The 20,458-nt window shown below is 42.8% G+C and overlaps 4 protein-coding genes across 5 annotated transcripts in view; 2 read left to right on the top strand and 2 right to left on the bottom strand.

Moving 5' to 3' along the window:
* The window catches only part of LOC142897995 (TGF-beta receptor type-2-like), a 336,150-nt gene that overhangs the window by 90,565 nt on the left and 225,127 nt on the right, over positions 1 to 20,458 (top strand). The window lies entirely within an intron of this gene.
* On the bottom strand, positions 843 to 2,208 carry kiaa1143 (KIAA1143 ortholog). The gene is made up of 3 exons (XM_076040703.1): positions 1,929 to 2,208; positions 1,443 to 1,581; positions 843 to 1,323 (listed from the first exon to the last, which is right to left on the bottom strand). Exons 1-3 carry the CDS (start codon positions 2,040 to 2,042, stop codon positions 1,103 to 1,105), a joined length of 474 nt encoding a protein of 157 aa, XP_075896818.1. The 5' UTR covers positions 2,043 to 2,208; the 3' UTR covers positions 843 to 1,102.
* On the top strand, positions 2,797 to 4,707 carry LOC142898002 (transmembrane protein 42-like). Its single transcript, XM_076040704.1, has 3 exons — positions 2,797 to 3,233; positions 3,620 to 3,766; positions 3,875 to 4,707. Exons 1-3 carry the CDS (start codon positions 3,072 to 3,074, stop codon positions 4,013 to 4,015), a joined length of 450 nt encoding a protein of 149 aa, XP_075896819.1. The 5' UTR covers positions 2,797 to 3,071; the 3' UTR covers positions 4,016 to 4,707.
* zdhhc3a (zDHHC palmitoyltransferase 3a) lies at positions 5,987 to 19,066 on the bottom strand. Of its 2 annotated transcripts, XM_076040700.1 has the most exons (8): positions 18,816 to 19,061; positions 18,614 to 18,733; positions 16,908 to 17,331; positions 16,623 to 16,747; positions 16,282 to 16,378; positions 15,929 to 16,010; positions 14,878 to 15,008; positions 5,987 to 7,159 (listed from the first exon to the last, which is right to left on the bottom strand). In XM_076040700.1, exons 3-8 carry the CDS (start codon positions 17,247 to 17,249, stop codon positions 6,956 to 6,958), a joined length of 981 nt encoding a protein of 326 aa, XP_075896815.1. In that variant the 5' UTR covers positions 17,250 to 17,331; positions 18,614 to 18,733; positions 18,816 to 19,061; the 3' UTR covers positions 5,987 to 6,955. The 2 variants fall into 2 exon arrangements, with proteins under 2 accessions (XP_075896815.1, XP_075896816.1); XM_076040701.1 differs by lacking the exon at positions 5,987 to 7,159 and adding an exon at positions 11,675 to 11,938 and having other exon boundaries at positions 18,614 to 19,066.

Below are 20,458 nucleotides of genomic sequence, written 5' to 3'. Positions count from 1 at the left end.
CTACATCCTGCATCTAAGTTCAATTTTACACGTTGATGAACACATATCTCATGCACCATTACAGGGGCTCTGCTAACACTTGGCCGTAAATGATAAAAAAAAAAAAAAAAAAAAAAAGGGTCTTGCTCTGCATTTTGCAGCAGTTTGGATGTAGCAACAAACAGTTGAATACGGTTCAGCCTATCTGCTGTCACAACAATGTGCACTTGAATTTTAAACTCATGCTTTCCAATAAGTGTGCAACAGGAATTATGTTTTAAAGGGTGGTGCACTAATTTATGTTGGGTTGTAAATTACCTTGATTTAACAGTGACGTGTCTGCGAAGGTTCACAGTCATCCAGGTCATCTTAAAGGTGAAGGGTTAAGTTACGGCAACTGGACTTGTTCTTGCAATCTTGAAGATCACAAGAACAAGTCCAGTTGCCCTAACTTAACCCTTCTACCCTTTAATGGGACGGTTGACCACTCAGTTGTATTGCTCCACCTTGGATCTGAGGTAGCACTAATGAAGGTCTTGGCTCACAGGCTTCTGACAGTCTCACTGGTGGTGCTTGTCAGTGATGCCACAATGAGCCACTTGTTGCTTTTAACGCATTAAGTGCAAGTTTGAGCAAACCTTTAGTCTAACCCTGAACCTTTAGAAAAGGATTTTTTTAAACTGCATCCATGTGGAAGACCAAAAGTGTAACCTACAATCTTGTTTTATAACTTAAGAGTCCAAAATGTAAAAACACAGAACAACCCCTCAAATTTTTTTTTTTTTTTTTTTTAATGTTTTTCCAAAAACCTAAGAGCCACAAGAAAGTGGCAGATAAAATAACCTAAATAGCCGGATTAAAGTCTGTGTAGACACTTGGTGGCTGGTAGCATCCTGGCCATAATGTGTTGAGGTTGTTGTACTTACTAAATGCTGAGTGTTTCCATTCTTGAGTGTAAGATGCATGGCCATGAATACAGGTCGGACACACAAAACATAATTTGACTTGAGCTCCAATCTACTCTGGAGTCTGGACAACATCATGAAACATCAGCAGCGATACTCTGCAGTCACTGATTCCCTTCTGAAACTGGTGACGATCTTAAAGTTCAAACACTAACCACTCAGTCCTCTTCTTCGTCCTCGTCGCCTCCAAACGACAACAGGCTTTTGTTTTTTATTTTCTTCCCGGACTTCGCCTCTTTTTGCTCATCCTGGGTCTTCTCGACGCCGTCGTTTTTCTTCTTCTTGCTGGAGCTGGCCGTGATGCCTTGGAATTTATCCTCAGATGAGCGTTTGGCTGGTTTCTTGAACAGGATTTTACCGTCGGCCGGAGGGTCGTCGTCTGTGGAAGAGATTAATGAGTCTGGATCAGCACAATGTGGACGTGGATTGCCTTGCAGTTTAACACCTATGGTCTGGATTGAGCGGAACTCAAGACTCCAGCCGGTAACCTGCCTTCACCTTTGCTAGGATTTTGATCGTCTTTTATCTTCTTCGCTTCCTCCGCAGTTAGGTCTCCACTTTGGAGGACAACCACTTGAGGTAATTCGTCATCTCGATCGCTTCCGCTGTCGTCATCAAGCGTTGGCATCTCCTGGCGCTAAAATTGGAACACGACGGAGAGGGTTGTACATACGTCAATATTTTAACTCTCAGGAAAACCGAATTAAAATCTTTATACCATGATAGTGTCGTTCCGTCGGTACATGAGTGGGTATGTGAGATCGGCAGTAAAGTGATTTGACTGGACAATAGACTACAAAAGCAGCATAATAGCCCATCAATCGACTACTGTAGCTCCAAACAGTACAATGCATAGATAAGAGAAGTGGCTAAAGCCAGTGACGATGGTTAAATTCTATTTCTATTTAGTGAGCTGCACTCTGGTTCTGTGCAAATATCATACATAGCATGCTAACCCGAACTAGCCAGCGCTCTAGGTTATACCTTAGTGTCAACATTCGGTCCCTCTTGGTATTTGGCGTCGGTTTTAAATTTCTTGAGAAAAGACGGCTCTGCTGGTTTCACCCAGGACACTCCGCTGGCCTTGTTCTTATTCATTGTCGGGAGGCAAACAGGATACAAGAGCTGCACAAATGTTGTAGATGCTTGGCGCTTTTCTACGACTTCACGCACCAAAACACTACATACGTCATTAAGATGCGCCGACACGAGTCACGTGTCAAGCAGGAGGCACTGTCATTGGTGAGGTGAACTAAGGGAGCCAATTTGGTGATAGTCACTCTGGGGCAAAAAAATTAAATAGCAACTGAGTTACGGAATGCGTTCTAAGGAATGTTAGTTATTATTAGCTAAATTTAAGGGAATATCTCTACGAGTCGTTGGGAAACAACCCAGAATGAAAACACCCTAGAACATCACAGAAGGCGTTTGTATTTTGGAATGCAAAACGTCGATGAATTTATAATAACGAAATATTTTCCGTCTGCTTTTATATTATTTTTTTCGACACGAGAGTTCAAGAAAGACCCGCCCTGCTAGCTTCCTATTGGTTAAATTAAAAAAAGACCCAAAAAAGGAGTAGCCAGTCGCATAGATATCTATGGCCAGTGTAGGTACCTACACCAGTCGTCCCACGAGGCAGGACCCCAAATTAATGAAAGGACAGTGTGATGCGCCGGTTCAAAACAAACAAACAAACCAACACACTAAAAACAGATTCAAGTGCAACAGGCAAATTAAACATATTGAATAACTATTATGTGACTGTAAATATAATTAAATAAAAACAAAATCTTGAAAAATATTGCTAAATGAACTGTCAATTGTTTCACTACTTTCGCGGTAGTGCAGGAACGGACCGGGCAGCCCGAAACGAAACGGTGCGATCACCGCCAGCGGTGAGAAACAGGAAGTGCTTATGGCCACAACAAATCGAACACACAAATTGGAACAAGAACTGTGACTACTTGGAACCAATGGCACATATTGCTTGGGCTAGGATCCGATTATGGAAATTAGATTGTTAAAATAGTGGATCCTTTCACTCCAAAGTTGTACTGCTGTCTATGAGGTGATCGATCCAACTGAAATGCTACTCTCCTGGTCTGTAGTTCCACCACCTGGGAGATGATTTCTGGTCCTGTATACGCTCTGCTCGCGGGTTTTCTGGGCGCCGCTGCCTCTCTGTCCGCAAAGCTGTCTTTGGGGGCAGACTACCTCCGAGACATGTGTGAGGCGGCAGTCAGCGGCTGGTCACAAACACCCGGAGACCCCGCAGCCTGCGACTGGGTGAGGCGGCAGCATTATTCCCATTGCCTTCTCCAGATCTCATCGTGACTGTGACAGACAGAAGAATGTCAGACTAGACACGCCAGTCGGTGTTGGTGTGAATATATTAGAGACATTCTACAATGTACAACCAGCTGTTATTTTTGCTACAATTCTTACAAGAATCTCCTCCTCCTCCTTTTTCAGTACCGCCATCGTGCCTTCTTCTCTCTCTCTCTCTCTCTCTCTCTCTCTCTCTCTCTCTCTCTCTCTCTCTCTCTCTCTCTCTCTCTTTTTTTTAAATAAATGTTTGACAGCAAAGAGAAGTTTGCTTAAATGACTAATGACAACTTAGTCAGATCTTTCTAGGCTCTGACTCGTCTCTCTCGTCTCTCCTATGCCCGCAGCTCGGAATCCCCCTGCGGCTGCTGTGCGGAGCTCTCCTGCTCGCTTGTAACGCCACCATGTGGACATTCTTCTCCAAAGCTCTCCGGCACTGCTCCTCCTCAGCCCGGGCCACTGTCACCACCACTGCGTCCAACTTCATCTCCTCTGTAAGCTTGTTGTTGTTGTTGTTGTTGTTGTTGTTGTCGTCACACTGTTCTTTGCAGCAGTAGAAGCTAATTTTTTTTAAGGCACTGTGTTTCTCTGTGTGGGCACAGGCCGTCCTGGGGAGGCTGATATTCGGAGAAAGCCACGCAGCTCTGTGGTGGGTGGGCATCTCCCTCACCCTGTGTGGCCTTTTGGTGCTTCACGGATCTTCGGCCACAACCGCCGCACAAGAGGACAAAAAATACGAATGATTTACGTTTGGCGGACAACGTCCCAATCACTCCCATGGAGTTGGATAGATGACGGAAGTTCTCTGAAGAACTTGAAGACCTTGCACACAAAGCTCAGGTGTCTCATGTCTCTTACCTACATATATAGATATATAGATCTTGGCGGTCTGCAGAGGGCAAGAGCGCACACACACACACACACACACACACACACACACACACACACACACACACACACACACACACACACACACACACACAAACGGAAAAGCAGAGAAGCATTGGGCTTGAGGAGAAAAAAGAAGATAAAATGAGCTTTATTAATTAAATTCAATTAAGTCAGTTAGCTCAGCTATTCATTAGAGAGTTATACTTGTTGATTTTCTTCTTAGCCTATAAATATTTTTATTTTATCATTATTTTTTTAATCAATATAATCTCCATTCTTCCTTTTCTACTGTATTGTTGCTGTAATATGCAAACTTCCCCACTTCTTCTTCCCCCGAACCACTAGAGGGCAGCCAAACATTTATTACAGTTGAAGTTGAGGGAGATTAGAGGTGATTAATTATGCTTAACCGATGGATGTGCTAACCAAGGTACCCAGAGGGGAAGCAAACAGCTTTTGTATTTGCTCTAATTCAATTTGTTGGTGATTTATGTTGACTTCAAACTTGGACGAAAAGGAAATAAAGAGCATCGTGAACCTAAAAGTACACGGTAATCGTTTATTTATTTATTTATTTATTTTAAATCTAATTGGACTACACGTCTAAACAATACTCCCATCCGCCAGTAGTGGCTCAATGTAGGGCTAAATCACTACAGTATATATGCAGTCAATTTCAGCAACAATTTCAACTCATTCATCACTTCCTCTTGCTCAGCCTGAAGTGTTGTTTTTTTTTTTAAAGCTAGCTAGCTATCAAGTAGGGAAGATAGTTGCTAGCCCTCCGGCAGTGAAACTTCACACCTCTTGACTGATAATAATAATGATATCGACTTGTTTCATGTGGAAAGCCTCCCAAAATGTGAACGGCTTGTTTCAGCGCAATAACACTGAAAAAGCCGGGACATCAGGAAATGCGTAAGTTGTCATTTTTTTCTGTACTTGTGTCAGTTGGCATGCCAGTAATGTTCAAGAGTTGAAAAGGGCCCATTTTTCATAGTGGGAGCCTTCAAGTCAGTCTGTGTAGAGTAATGGTATTGTATAGAGTTCACAAATATCGTTCCTTTGCACAGACAAAGTTCTGTTTTATGAATAACATATTGCTAGTACTGAAGTGACCTTAATTGGGTAAGGGAAAGACCAAAACCAATGAGAAAGGTTTACCGTTTTTAAGGACTGTTAACAAAGACAGTATAAAAACAAACAAACAAACAAATACCACAAATACTATGGGTCCTTATAACAGTAAGCGTTTTAATTTATTTAAGAAAAAAAGATAAAAGAATTCCACAGAACACTAGACAATGTAAAAATGGGGATTAAAAAAAAAAGTGATCCAACGATGTCCAGCGTATCTTTCAAAATAAAAGCCCTTTCTTGTTAGTTTACTGAACACAACTTCTCTTCCATACTGTTCCCACACATGAAAGTGATTCACAAAGATGTGCAGATGAAATAAACAACAACTGGGGTTGATGTTTCCATGAGTCCTTCTCCCACTCTGAACCTCAGTAAATGTCTCCTTGCTAGGTAAGGCACGTGGTGATTTCAAGGTAAAGTGGTTAAAGCAGGTGGCCCTGCTACGAACGTCTCGTTCCAGCTGCTACTTTAGCGGCGTTATCCTGAGACCTTAGTGAAAAGCTGCCCTGTTCTCTCCACCTCCAACAAACACTTTTTGGTTTTGTCGACCGGCTCCTCCACGCAACACGTAGTGAGGAATAATGACCACAACCCCCCAAGTGTACTTACAAAGGCAAAGTACACTTGGGGGGCCTTATTCCAGGAAATCAGAAATTTTGTAAAGAGGATTAAAAAAAAAAAAATTCTCTCTCAACACCGCAGCTGTGTAGCTTCTCCCTTTTCACACAGCTGTAAGGATCAACACAGATATTCATATTCCTGTCATTGTGCTTATCTTTTATATTATTGCGTTTGATTTGTTACAGCATGTTCATGCTGCTGCAACACAGTAACTTCCCAGCCTGGGATCAATAAAGTATATCTATCTATCTATCTCTCTATCTATATCTATATATTTATATCTATATATATATATATGGATAGACAACTGTTTTTATTCACGCCAGTGTTTCTTGGGGGTTTTTTTCACCAGCAATGTGGTGACCTCATCTTGAGAACAAAATCATTTGGCACTAAAAACAACAGGGATTTGCAAACAAATGAATAATGCTTCAGGTGAAGTGATGAGCAGAGGGGCGAAATGTTTTATCGGAACAAAATTAGACATGAAGAAAGACATTGGTGTAAAATTGTCCTCATGCTGTGTTGCTCTCCTCTGAAGCCCCCCCCCCCAAAAAAAAATAAAAATAAAAAATAAAATAAAATAAAGATGCTTTAGTGGTTTAAGAAATAAAATAAAACGTATTATATTTTATATACAATTTAGGAATGTTCTTATATGATTCATTAGTACATATAATATAAAAATTCAAAAATTTCAAAATATTTCATAAACACCATTGGTGCAGTTGAGGGAGACTTTCCCACTCTGCAGTAAGAACAGTAGCAGAGCATTTAGAAATCGTCGACATGTATAAGTTTGGTTCAAAGGCTGAGGTCCCTCTGCTCACTTCAAACAGGAAATGGCGCCAGTGTCTGACAGGCCTCGTCTTATTCTCAAGTCGTCTTCTCAGTAGGAAGGTTTTCAGTGTTGTTTTGTACCTCTCAGAGAAGCCACATCAAGTCTCGAGTGCCAGAGCATCGCAGTGGGTCCTTGCTCACAATGCACAGGGAGGGCCAGTGGAGACGTCGTCCCTGAGGGAAGGCTCCGACTACTCCAGTGGGATCTCTATGACGTCCTCCTCGATGATGTCGCCCTGCGGAACCGCCATGAGCTCGGGGGGCTTCTTGCAGCTCATTCCCGAGAACGGGCTGCACCAGGAGAGCGAGAACGGGCCCCCGAACGCCATCCGCATGGCCTCCCAGCAGGAGATCTTCCCCCATTTCCCCGTCTCCCCCTTCAGACGCTCGATTCCCTGCGAAGGACAAAACACGGAGGGTCTGAGGTGAAAGGATCCAATGAGCAAAAAATGAAACCCCAAAACACTCAGAAGGTTTTTTTTTTTTTTATCCTTACATGCACAACTGTGACACAAGGCGCACAACTAAAGCTGCAACACCACCACTGTTTGACCGGTTGGGCCTGTTTCTTAGACAATAATGAGACTAAAGGCGAATAATGAAATGCGTCGTCCATTAATTGAAGCTCTCTCTCTCTCTCTCTCTCCTGGAGTTGAAGCTTATTAACATTAATTTCACTTCAATTTAACATGTCCATAAAAGAATCCTATTTGTAATACAACAAAAGAACTGAAGATTCTTTTAAGGTTTAATTGTTAATAATAATCATACTGGTAGAACAACTTTGATTAAGGAACCTGCCCCCCCTGTAGTTCTTGTGTCTGCAAATTAAGTCTACATGAGCTCGGGAGTGTTTCACCTACTATTTTAAAACAAAAGCGTTATTATCACTTGGACTTTCTCGTCTTAGAAACAGACCCAACAGTTCTTGCGAGAAAAGACAGCCAAAGATGTGACTCACATGCACCACCAAAATAAAGAGGAAGCTCCAACAAATGAAGGAAACACATCAAAACAGAGCATGCATCCTGTCACACACAGACTGCACTCATTCATTTACGACGTTTGGTTGAATCTGAAAAAGCATAAAAAAAAGCAAAAAAAAGGACTTGAAGCTCACTTTGGGCCTTCAGTCTCCCAGTTTGCATGCGTTTTGGCGCGTTAAAGCTGGTGCGACCTCTGATAGAAGCTTACCTCCGCAAGATTTAGAAAAAGGAAAAAAAAAAGTCGTCTGCCTCAGAAAAGCTTTTGGCAGAGCGAGTCATCAACCAAAGCAAATGAGTGTTTTAGAGAACAAGGCTCGGTCAGAGGCAGGTAACAAGGCAGCAGGAGGAGAGTAAACAGTCAGGATCAGTGCAGGAGGAGAGAGACAGAGAGAGAGAGAGAGGAGTGAATGCAGGGACGCTGCCTTCTCTGCCGAGAGGCACAGACACTTTTCAGGGTCGCGCCCCCTCCCCACTTCCCCACCTCACATCTCAAGCAAGGAAGCAAACACAACTTTTAAATTGCAACTGAGAAATATTTATTCTCCGCGTAACGTGCTAGAATTTCTTTAGAATATTTAAGAAAAAAATTCTGTAAAAAAAAAAAAAAAAAAAAAAAGTTTGTAATAATAAAAATCATCCAGCAGTTACTCTCACATATCATCTTGGCACCGTCATACCAGCAGTGAGTCACATACACATCACATCGAAAATTAGCCTTCATCTGTACCATGCATTCAGATAGCAAAGGATTCATACATCGTGTAAACAAGAAGAGAGGAAATGAAACGATGAACACTTGAGAACAGAGCAGCTGAAATACAAGAGACCTTGAAATGATAAATACAAAGTGCAGGTTTGCTCTTATAGTACATAAGTCATAGTAAATGTAAAAAACAAAACAAAAAAAGCAATACATTTGAGGAACTCATTCGTAGAATGTGAATTCAGGCCATCCAATAATATCCTGCTGTGGCTGCATTGTACAGTATTTTGCAGTAACACCATTTCATAGCTGTTGTTTGACTCAGAAAGCAAGGACCATTTCAAAATTCAATTTAGAGTCCCATTTTCCCCAGGAATTCCAATTTCAGGCTATTCCTAAAGTAACTGTGTCACTGTGTGTTTGGTAGAAGTTGGCACATGCTGGTTAACATCGCGCGGGAGGTGAATCACTTGGCAACTCCGCGAGGGCGTCGGTGTGAACGTGGGTGGACCAAAGCTTCCCTCAACTAAAACTAAGGCAGAGTGACCGTGTTGCAAAAACAGTAGTGGTGTACACAGCCGCCCCTCAACAAACATCCTCGCAGCAAAGCTGCACTGCAGAAAGCAAACGGGGGGGGCTTTTGTTTCTATCCTTGCGTCTCAGTTCGGGTGAATCCGTAAAAAAAACCTCCCGCGATCTAAACGAGGGTTCGTGAGCTTTCATCACATCTAAGGTATGAGAGAGGACTTGGGGGGGGGGGGGGGGAGTTGTGCACATGGGGCAACATTTTGGCGAGTGTTTTAAATTGTAATATGGAAACTGTTGTCGCAGTTCCACTAAAGGCCTCCGGAGACTGCACGATCTTTGCTGTCTCAGCGATCCCTGCACGCCGCACTGTGCAGCATGGATCCTCGTAAACTCTGCTGAGACGTCAGTTTTGACGCTGGCAGACTGTACAATGAGCGTTTAAAAAAAAACGCTGATGACACAATCGATATATGCCGCAAAAAGAAATACGACGACGCGGGTTCAAAATATTCTTATAGTTGCGTTCACGTGTGCATTAAAAAACATTTGAAGAACGGAGAATTTGGATTCGGTTCTGGTTTGGCAAAAGAGGAAAACTTGCCGAGCGACTTGAAGGTCAAGTCAGGAATGACCATTTACGCTACTAGCAATTAGCAAGAGTGTTACCGTTACTAATATTTATCGGCGCCAACAGTCACAACATGAGATGACTTTACTTGGTGATCATTACGTCATTTGCGGCTGCATTTGGTTCCTTTAGTAGTCGTAAAGCTGTCCCATTACGAGATGATCGACCCGAGTCACCAAAGAATTTTTAGAATTTTATCGTACGCCATCTTTGGTTGCAGTACTGTGACGACAGTATCTTTTGATTTTGCCGAAACGGTCGTCTTTTGTTTGGGACGGCCAAGAATTGTACAGCGTGTCGCAGCCTCAACACCGTCCCTCAAACACAAACCTTCTCAGAAAAATACCCCAGCAGAGGGCTAAGACTTGATCCCCCAGAATTCTTGCGGGGGAAAAGTAGCCGACGAGCTGGTGGAGCTAAATGCAGGAGATGCCGCAAACAAATTTTTAGAAGTGGAAGAAACTTAAGCAAGTTTAAAAAAAAAAAAAAAAAAAAAAAAAAGGCTTCATCAACCTGATTTGAATTCATTCTCTGGAACTTTTAGGGTGTTTCGTGTTCTTGCGGGGTTTTTAGCTGAGCTGTCAAAACTAGAAATGATCTTCATGATCTCACAGAGGTCAACATGCAGCGCTGCCATTTGGTCTTTGGCACAAAGTCAATACTGACCAATACCTTGAGCTCGACAGCAAATTCTCCCGGCTCTCAGACTCAAACGGGTGGGTTTTTATGAGATTGAGGGGATGATTGGCAGCATTTCAACAGCAACGCTAAGGAAATGGAACCACTTAACAGAATAGCAGCCATACTGCCATGCTACCCAAAAACCATGTCAAAGTTTTGTCAAACACTCAAGTGTTCAGTCCAGTCGTGGTTGAAGCACAATCCTAAATGAATCTGGTCTAAACGCAGACAGCGTTGCGCGTGGTGTGAAGCGATCATGCAAAAAAATGCTTCCATAGGTGCCGCATTACTTGATCTGCGGTTGACGCGCGACTCACATTAATGGAACCAAACATTGTTTCTCCAAAACGCCATTCAACCTGTGAGCGATCAGCAGGTGACGGCTTGCATGTCGGGTTTGGGAGAGATTTTTCCATGTTGCCTTTGTCAAACCAGTCCAACGAGCTGAAAATATACAACTCTAACTGAATTGGACCGGACCACAAGTGTGTGTGTGTGTGTGTGTGTGTGTGTGGGGGGGGGGGGGGGGGGGGGGGCACGGAACAATCTATTTTGAGTCCGGCGTACTAATACGGTTTAAGGTTAACGCCTTAAAAGGGCTGTTGAGATACTGCCAAGAATGACTCAAAAAGCACAGATATAACTTAGTGACTGAACTCAGGTTGTTTTTTGTTTTTTTTGATGAGTCTCTGAAAAACACAGTAGGCCCACGGTTGTGTCAGAGAGTCAGGTGTTCTCCTTCGTGCTCACAGTCACTGTTCTAAACACTGTTTACGCTTACAGCCAACATCATCCAGTATCGGGGGGGTGACGTTGGGAACCTGCTTTTCAACATCTCCTGACATTTGAATATCATAATAATGATAAATAACTTTTTTTTAATGAAAAACAATCATCGGTGGCCACCCTAAAACCCTTTCAGTTTAAAATCTGACCTATCGCATTGCGTGCATCGGGGTAGCAGTATTAAAACGTCATTAATCAACAATAAAAAACTTACAACATTGGATTCCTGGCACCTCATGAAATTAAAAAAAAAAAAACTGGACACTTAAACTGCTAAAAACAAACTGCTGAGATAAGAAGGCTTCCTGTATGAAATCATAGCAGAGACAATAGTGGCTCAGAGAAGAAGAACAGATTCATCACAGTGTTTGCAGACACGATTCACAAACTTTTGTTGTTGTTTTTTTTTTCCTTTTTCTCTGCAACTCCATTCACTCAAGGCAACACAACAGTAAACGGTCGCTCGGTCGACCGACACACAACAGCAACAATAAAAAAAAAAAGAAGCAGATGGGAGAGCCGTCCATGGCTAGCGTGGAGCGAGCGCAACTCACGGTCGGCACTGGCAACGGCAGTCTGCCAGAGCTGACCTCCGTAGGGCCGGCCGGGGTCGGGGTCGGGGTCGGGGAGGGGCGGGGGTTCCACATTAGTTTGTTTTTTTTTGGCTGGACGCCGGCCAAAACTTCCCCCTTTCGCTGAGATCTCACACCACATACTGGTAGGTCTCAGCCTTGCCGTGGTCGGGGGTGGTGAAGGGACTAAACCACAACAGGGAGAAAGAGTGTCCAAATACGGCCCTCAAGTTCATCCACTTAGTTTTTTTAGCCCATCTTCGCTCTTCCTTTTTCAATTGCTCTATGCCCTGAAAATGAGAGACAACCAGACTTCAAATTCTCATTTTTCTTTGAAATCACAGTCACCATCAAATAATAATAATAATAATAATAGTAATAATAATAATAATAATAATAATAATAATAATAAAAATAAAATTTGTAGTAATTCTCTGCTGGTACACTGCAGGTGTATGTGTAGCTGCAGCTTTAATCCAGAATATTTTTCGTAATTGTTTATTTAACCGATATGTATAAATAATATTTCTTAATTAATATCAGTCACAAATATAAAAATACTTTGTTGTTACGAAAATCAACATCATTATTTCTAATTGTGCAAATTGAAACGCTACGTTTTGCTCGTCCCGTCTTTGTACCACGAACACTTTGTGTTGCTTTACTGACGTCTTCGCGTCTCACCGCCATCGTTTCGCTCACTTCCTCCATTTGGCTTCTTTTTTTTTTAACATTAAACGTAGCCGGCCGGCGCTGTGCAAAACACACACCCGCAGCTACTTTGCAAGGTTTTGTGCGTTGCGTCACAGTAAAAGTAATCCAGGCGAAAGACCATAAGAGGAGTTAAGCAAGCGATTATGTGAGGAGCATCATGTTAGCAGAAGAGCAGAACATTTATCGAGGGATCGTTTCAGCTTTGGCCTTGGAGCCTCGCTTTCTTTTTTTCTTTTGTTTTTTTTTTTTTCACATTGATCACCTGAATCCCACGTACTCAAGAGTTGCAGACAAAAAGAAGTTTAGAACGGAGAGTAAACATCCACGTAGCGAGATCATTTTTCCGATCGATACACAAACAAAGCCACACTTCCAAGTGTATCTTCATAACAAAAAAAGTGTGTTGCGCACTCTCTTCACTCCCCGACAATGGCACCATTAATAGATATTTCAGTTGGACAAATAGTACAGATGGTTGAAAAGGCAAAAATGAGCGATACATTGAAAACATGAAAGCAGCTGCGTTAACAGTTTTTCGCAAAACAAAAGCGATTTTTGTAAAATTTCAACAAAGTACAGTTGCGATTTGCAGGCGTTTCCAATGAATTGGTGCGAAGTGCGTGAGCCGTAATTCTCGTAAAGTCTCGTCCCGCGAGATTTACGAGAATTACTTTTGCTTTCGTTTGTTTGCTGTCCTGAATGGTTGATTCATTTTTCTCTTTGGTTACTTGTAAAAAAAAATATTCCGTCTCCTCCTCCGTCCAAACATTATGGGCCATTTTCACTCGAAGTGAACTGGTCACGTGACCACATACGTCACATCTGGTGACGTATAAATAAAAAGTGTTTCCATGACACTTTTGCGATATCCCTCTATATCGATCTGTCTGGAAAAACCACCTCATGAGAGCGCCAAAACCGTTCAGCGATGTTTGAGAGGTTTTTCTAAGTTTAGGCGTTTCCATTACCGCAACTACAGGAAGCCCACATTAATTACCATGACGTGATCGAGAAAACGCAAACGCACTCGAACCCGTTGCTCAGGGTTCGGCTTGCAATGCGTATCCTGCGGTCATGAGCGGGCTGAGGATCAACATCAATCAGGTTTGTGATCAACCGGGAATAAAAAAAAACTAAAAAACAGTGTAGTTCAGTGGAGTAGTCATTTATAAACAGCTGCGATCTTCAAAATAAAACTGAGCCTACCAGGACCCCGTTGTTTTATTGTTGCAACAAATCCATTGTTCTAACAAAGTGTGGTTCTTGTGATTTAACGTCAGTTCCATTTTCCTTTCAGTTGCATTTTCTGGTCGCAAATTCTTTTACTCGAGGAAACAGTCCATGGAGGATGATGAGGTTTTATGTTTTGTATGAAATAATTTGACACTTATAGATGCCAAAATGAATGTATGCTGTATGTATGTATGTATGTATGTATGTATGATAAAAAACAAAACCTCTGCAGTCTGGGGGTTGGGAGAGCAGGTCTCCTGGTTCCTGATCCCGGTTTCAGGCACAGACTTCGAGGTGGTCACAGCTCACTTGCAACCGACACGCCGACTGATTCTTAGTCATGAGAACGCACGTCGCCCACAAACTGGTGAACACGACTCAATGTTCACGGCGCCACGACAAATATTGCGGGGGGGGGGGGGGGGGGGGGGGGGGGGAGAAGCAAAAGTGCTTCTTTCTGGTGGCCGTCAACAGCTGTGTTACGAAGCCTAAACCGCAAAACGAAAAGTAGCGCGTGTCGTCTGGGGAGAGATCATTGGCTGGCAAGGTGGTTGAATATAGTATTGATATACTCAACGCTGTCACACACCAGGGAAGTGCTACCGACGGGCTGCCGGTGCTTTGCTTTCGGATACGAGGCTCGATCGGCAGAAAAGAGGATTATCGCCCCCGGACGATTTGGGCCGATCACAAATCTGTGACAAGCTCCTCTTGTTGCGAGCGTCAGCCCGAGCAGACCCGCCCTGCCCGAAGTGCTTGCGACCACAAATCGAGACAAGTGCAATTAAAACGTATGAGTAATATCAATCATTGGAAAGACATCGCGGTCACGGTTAGAGGTTAAACAACAGTAAACGTTGTTCAGGCAGGGAGTCGTTTCCTGTTGCTACACCAGACCAAATTTTTAATCTCAATGCAGAGACTGTGGCACTGAAAAGGCAAAACATTTTTTTTTTACCACAGAACAAGATCACAACAAGAGACAAATGCAGACTTTCCTTTTAGGCCATTCTAGTTTTCTAAGTGGGATCTCGTTTTCATACACTGGACACGTTCTCGGTCTGCAGTCGTCTGCAGTCATTTCTTTCTCTTTATGGCTTTTCAGTCAAAGTAAGAGCATAACCAGTTTTTCTAGATTGGGCAGAGGAATGAAGCATCATTCAGTTTGCTATGCAGAGCACAGAGAGAGAGATCAGCGTTACCAAGGAGAAGGAGTGGGAGCGAGAGGTAGAGAGAAGAAAGCAGAGGAGCAGGTTTACTGGTCAATTAATGGGTAACTTACGGTCTCATCGGTACAAATGGAGTGGACCTGGGTGCCGAACATCACAGAGGTGAAGATGAGGAAGAGGAGACCCTCAAAGCACAGGAAAATGAGGAGGATGACTGTTGCTGGAGGAGAGAAGGTGCTGCACTCTAGGTGGGGTGGGGTGGGGGGGCGGAGGGGTGGATGAGGAGGACAAACGAGGGAGGGCAAAGAAGAGGGGTTTCATGAACAAGAGCTGTTTCACTACGTCCGACCAAGCTGCCGCAATCTACTGCGACACAACAGTGAGGACAGTCGATGTTGAATCAACATGAACGTCCTCCTGTCTGGGCGGGTGGGGGGAGGGGTGAGCTGGGCGGGGCAAGGCAGAAAGTTTAAAGAAGAGGAGGAGTCTATTCTTTTCAACTAGGTGGAAAGGGAGGAAAGACCCAATTACTCAAGATTTCTAATAAACTGCTTGACAAGCACTGCATGGGGGCAGCTATGTTGAGAGTCTATACAGATATGATCGCAGATCCCAGATTGGATATGGCTAGAAGGGGTAATGACTGATGATTGGATCTGGTAGTGTGAACGCGTTGGTCATGTTGCACCTTCCCAGACGCAATCTATAATCAATTAATAGTGATAATTAAACTACTGCATTTGCTTCTTTCAAACAGACACTTACATGTCCCCACCAAACGCATGATTAACAAAAAAATGCCCCAGGGTTCTGCAGCAGTTGCGTGGCAGTGGGAGTTTAACACAAAACATCATAATTCACTCCAGTATATGCACCATTCTACCTTTATATGTTCAAGTGTTTCACAGATACCTGAGTTCTGAGTGTATTATGCCAACATGGTCCTATGGTGACAATTCAGAATTTCTCCACTCAACAATTCCTTCAGAAAATGCAATGACCATATGCTCTATATGGTTTTTTGGTTTGTTTGTTTGTTTGTTTTTTAGCCCATCTGACTTTTGTGTAACCTTTGATGGAAGTTAAAAAGAAAAGAAAAGGAAGGATTCATTTGTATGGGCAAAAGGATTGTGCTGTAAGAGTCTTAAAAAAAAAACAACTTACTTGTCCAATCATCTTCAAAGCAGTTGAGGAAATGGAAGACCACCATGATCAGAGAATGTAGAGAAATGAGTGCAATGTACATCTATATTTGAAAAAAGGGACAAAAGACCAATCACCATCTGCGCATCCTGCAAACAATAATGCTGTTATGAAGCTGAAACGATTGATTTCACTGAACTAAACCTCTTCAAATGGATCTATAGTTTGCTGCCCCAACACAAAACCCTGAACCTAAACAACCAAACTAAAAGTTAACCAATGGCAACGTTGTCTCGTGGCCAAAAGAAATATACATATGGCCAGGTTTCCAGCTATGGTGGCACTTGCTTTAGAAAAACTATTTTTTGACTTACTGTGAAAAGCACAAAGTACTTTTGGTTGTTCTCCCCGACGCAGTTATTAACCCAGGGGCAGTGGTGGTCCATTTTCCGTATGCAGCGTTTGCAAACACTGAGCAAGAAAAAGCAAAAAAACAAGTTCAGCATGAGGGACAATGAAATTTAAAGCTTCAGGTGAACTCCTTCAACAACTAGGACGGATATTGTGCAAAATGTCACATGGTGCACATTCAAGGCTTCAGTCAGAAAATATAAGAGCAATCTAAGTAGCTCACAGGACTCTAACACTTCAACAGTGAGCAGATCATTTTGCCATTGATTATGAAGCATAGAGAATCTCCTGTCTTTCGCCCCACCTGCAGTGGTGTGCTCGGTCAGGCTTGATGCTGCAGCACTTTGGACATTTGTACACCACTTGCCCTGGTTTCAGTTGAAGGCTTTCAATGTATTCCTTTGTGGCGTTTCCTTTTGGCACTGCCCCCTAGTGAAAAAAAAACAAAAAAAACAAGACCACACGGTCGATAACGTGAGTACAATTTGATTGTTATTTATTGTCAAATGCAAGCAGGGCAGGTCAGCATAAGGGGCTTCAGGTTCTTTTTTTTTTGTGGCATCGCAAAAAGTACAACGTATGTACTTACAGGGTCAGTGCACATGGCCCTGAGATGTGAGGCGAGGGCAAGGAAGGCAAAGACGTTGAATAGGGCTCCATTGATAATGCTGTAGATCAGATTTTTGGAGGGCAGCAGCATCACAAACAGCACCACAAACTCTGCGTAAAACACCAGGAACCAGGTGATGACGGCGCAAACGATGCCGCAGGCGTCCCTGATGAACCACATGGCAGAGGCGGAGGAGGAAGTGATGAAGTCTTTGGAGATTGGGATGCGCTGCTCAGCCTGCAGGTAGCTGGTCACAGTGCCAGCTGCGCCCTGGCCACGTCCGTGCTCCACATCCCTGCACCTGTGCACGGGGCTCTTCATCCTTCATCGAAGCTAGATGAGCGCCGTCGCTGCCGCTGCCCGCCACCCTGTACCTGCAGGCTTCAGTTTCGTCCACTACATTCTGCAAAGAGAATGGACACACAGATGGACACATAAAGTTCTCAAGTTTGCAATACTTTATTAATGTATAGGTATTTAAAAACATGTTAGTTGGTTTTTAATGTCCAATAAGAACTAGACGCCTAACAAAGTAAAAAAAAAAAAAAAAAACGGGGGGAAAAAAAACCTTTCTACAGGGAGGAGTTGCCTCGGTTGCCATGTTCTGTTAGTTTCTCCTTCCGTTTTATCACTGCACCCCCTCCTACCGCCATTGTGCTCGGTCTACTGCGAACTTGTATTAATTTGCGTCAAATCAGAAGGAAGATTTTAATACAAGTCATGGGATAATGTTAACTTTAACAAAAAATGTTTGTCAATCTCCTCGGGTAATGTTGGCAGGACTTTCCCCCCCGATCACATGTTTGCAAACTGGCAGTAAAAGGGTAAGAAAATATTGCAGAATACCAGTTTCAATTCTCATGAGCAATTTAAAGTACCGGGATTTAGACACAGTTTCAGGAGCAATAATGCACCATAAGCAGGCTGGAACAACTTCAGCAACCTCTAAAAACAAAACTCATTTTTGTTCCATCTCGTTTAAATAATCTCAATTTCAAACAATGTAGGGACCATAAATAGTTTGGTTATTTGAAATGATTAACAATAAAGCTTTACTAAATAAAAAAAAAACATTTGCTACTTATTTACAAAGCATGTGCGGAAGTGAGGGAAGCCAGGTTTGAATCAAGAGGTCACTTTTAAGGTTGTAAACGACGACCTCAGAGCTGATGCACACAAACACAAAACAGGAAGCGTCACTATAAACGCGCTTCCCAAAAGATCCCAAATGCTGTTTGACGCCTATCCATTTTTAGAAAAAGAAAACCTGTCATTGATTCCTCAGCACTTCCTGCGCAGCCTGTTTCTGCCCTGCTCGCTAAATAAACAAGCTAACAGCGCCGCAGTTTTCATCAGCTTTGGGTTGTTGTTTCGTGGCTGTAAATGTCACATCCGCTTGAACGGGTCATTTTATTTAGCGCAATATATAACACGAGGATACGCGTGTAACGTGTCAACCAAGCCGATAAGAATCTAACACGAGCCGAAACAAGAGCCAATAACACACCGAATAGCTTAAATGCTAACTGTTTAGCTAACGTTCCGTTTCTGTAGGAACGTTTAATGAGGTTTTGCGCAGGTGCTCGTGAAACTCTTTCACTTTGGGTTTACATCGGTATCTCCTCTACTTTTGTCAGTCCATTGTCGATAGACTTAAAGCATCGTTTAACACAGCTGACGCTCACCTAAATCGCGAGCATCTCGTCGCTGTTTGCTGCTGCTGCTGCTGGTGGTGGTGGTGGTTGTTGGTAGTGGTGGGTGGAGGTAGCTTCCCGAGTTGGGCACATTTCCGCATGCCCACCGAACTGAGAACGGAAGAGGATTTGGATGTAGGATTTGGCGATTTATAAAATATTTTTCATGTCTTGACTTGTGCAGAATGTCCACCTTTTTTCAGAATTGTTCATTCATTACCGGTATTGAGGTTCTCTGTTTCTCTCTCTCCCCCCTGCCCCTCTATCATTATGTGCATGAACTTCAGAGTGGGAGTCAAATTCTGAACTAAAACGTCAGATTGATCCATTTTGAGTCCACGGGGCGTCCCAGGAGAGACCACCACGACGACAGCCCGACGTCCAGGCACAGGAAATACGCATTTAGCCAAGTTATTCCTGCCTGGCGACTAACAAAAATCTTTCCCACACTTTAACCTCGACAAGTTTCATATTATGTTGTGAGTTGTTGTCATAGAGTAGCTAAACTGTGTCGTCTTGAAGTGAAGGTGTAATAACAAATTTTAACTCGACGGGTTACATTGGTTCGAAACCTGATTCCTTTAATGTACGAGGGAGGAGGGTTCACGAACGGAACTCGTGTTTTGTGTGTGTTTTTAGTAAACGCCAGGACGCAGCCATAGGCGTGACTAGCTAAGCATGGTAATATTAAATACACTATGTACAGACAGTCGTGATATCTATGTGCTTCTTTAACCTAGAAGCATTTGTTCCATTCCATTCCTCTCTCTCTCTCTCTTTCTCACACACACACACACACACACACACACACACACACACACACACAATCTATGCTCGCAGAACATTTCAAGATTTCCCATTTTATTTTATCTGAACATTGTTAACATTCTTGATTTTTTTTTAAATGAGAAAATTACATTGTATTACATATATACAACACTACACAACTGTGTTTTTCCCAGTTGTGTCGATGCCGCAAGAAGTGTTACTGCCCTCCACTGGTCTCTTACTTAACTTGAGCTTCTCATGATATGGGCTGAAATATGTGCCACCAGAAACTGAATTTGAATCATTTATATTTGAATTTGAATAGCTAAACGCGAATAATCGAATTAAAATTTTGAATTTGAATCACATCATTTGAAATTGTATTGTTAAATTTGATTCATTGCATTGAAAAACTGTATTTGAATAGTAAAATTTGAAATTGCAATTCAATAGAAAATCCAACTGTCTAGACATCTTCACATTCAGTTCTCACAATTCAAGTTCAGTTCTCAAAATTCAAATTCGCTTCTCAAAATTCAATTTCAATTTACTGTGACAGACATCCGGGTGCTTGGAGGATGAAGGGAAGAGCAATCGAGCTCAGATACACAGGCCAATCAGCACTTACTTTTGTACGCTTACGTTGATGGACCTGTGTTCCGGTTCAACTCGCTACTATGTTAACTGGCTACCTTTGTTTACTCGCATCTGTGGTCCAAGTGAACACATTCCATTTTTTTTCTTTTTTTTGGGAACGTTTATTGTCTGTCTGGTCAGAACGGTGTGAACGAACATAGTTGTAAGGAGTTGTTCAAGTGATTCAAATTCAAAATTTTAATTCAATTATTCACATTTAGCTATTCAAATTCCCCAGACGCAGGAGGAACACCAGAGATGGTTGCGGGAGGTATTGAGTCTGTGTGGTGGAGCTTGTTCTGTGGAAGGGAGGAGACGACAACCTTGCACACTCTGCGTCTCTCCTGTAGGCGATTATCTATTCTAATGGAGAGACTGATTAAAGATTCCAGCGAATCTGGTTCACCCCGAGTTGACAGCTGATCCTTCATT

Source organism: Nelusetta ayraudi, unplaced genomic scaffold (assembly GCF_046127955.1).
Source record: "Nelusetta ayraudi isolate G7.1 ecotype Tasmania unplaced genomic scaffold, CSIRO-AGI_Nayr_v1 ptg000063l, whole genome shotgun sequence".
NCBI lineage: Eukaryota > Metazoa > Chordata > Actinopteri > Tetraodontiformes > Monacanthidae > Nelusetta > Nelusetta ayraudi.
Note: the sequence above shows the minus strand (reverse complement) of the source record. Positions and strands in the feature narration are given on the sequence as shown.

Coding starts and splice junctions, on each gene's coding strand:
- kiaa1143 (XM_076040703.1), bottom strand. CDS start 2,042: ATGAATAAGAACAAGGCCAGCGGAGTGTCCTGGGTGAAACCAGCAGAG. Junction 1,582..1,928: donor GACCGAATGTTGACACTAAG/GTATAACCTAGA, acceptor TTCCAATTTTAG/CGCCAGGAGATGCCAACGCT. Junction 1,324..1,442: donor CGATCAAAATCCTAGCAAAG/GTGAAGGCAGGT, acceptor TCTCTTCCACAG/ACGACGACCCTCCGGCCGAC.
- LOC142898002 (XM_076040704.1), top strand. CDS start 3,072: ATGATTTCTGGTCCTGTATACGCTCTGCTCGCGGGTTTTCTGGGCGCC. Junction 3,234..3,619: donor ACCCCGCAGCCTGCGACTGG/GTGAGGCGGCAG, acceptor CTATGCCCGCAG/CTCGGAATCCCCCTGCGGCT. Junction 3,767..3,874: donor CGTCCAACTTCATCTCCTCT/GTAAGCTTGTTG, acceptor GTGTGGGCACAG/GCCGTCCTGGGGAGGCTGAT.
- zdhhc3a (XM_076040700.1), bottom strand. CDS start 17,249: ATGAAGAGCCCCGTGCACAGGTGCAGGGATGTGGAGCACGGACGTGGC. Junction 15,009..15,928: donor CTTTGAAGATGATTGGACAA/GTAAGTTGTTTT, acceptor CACCCCACCTAG/AGTGCAGCACCTTCTCTCCT. Junction 7,160..14,877: donor CCATTTGTACCGATGAGACC/GTAAGTTACCCA, acceptor TGTCCTTCGCAG/GGAATCGAGCGTCTGAAGGG.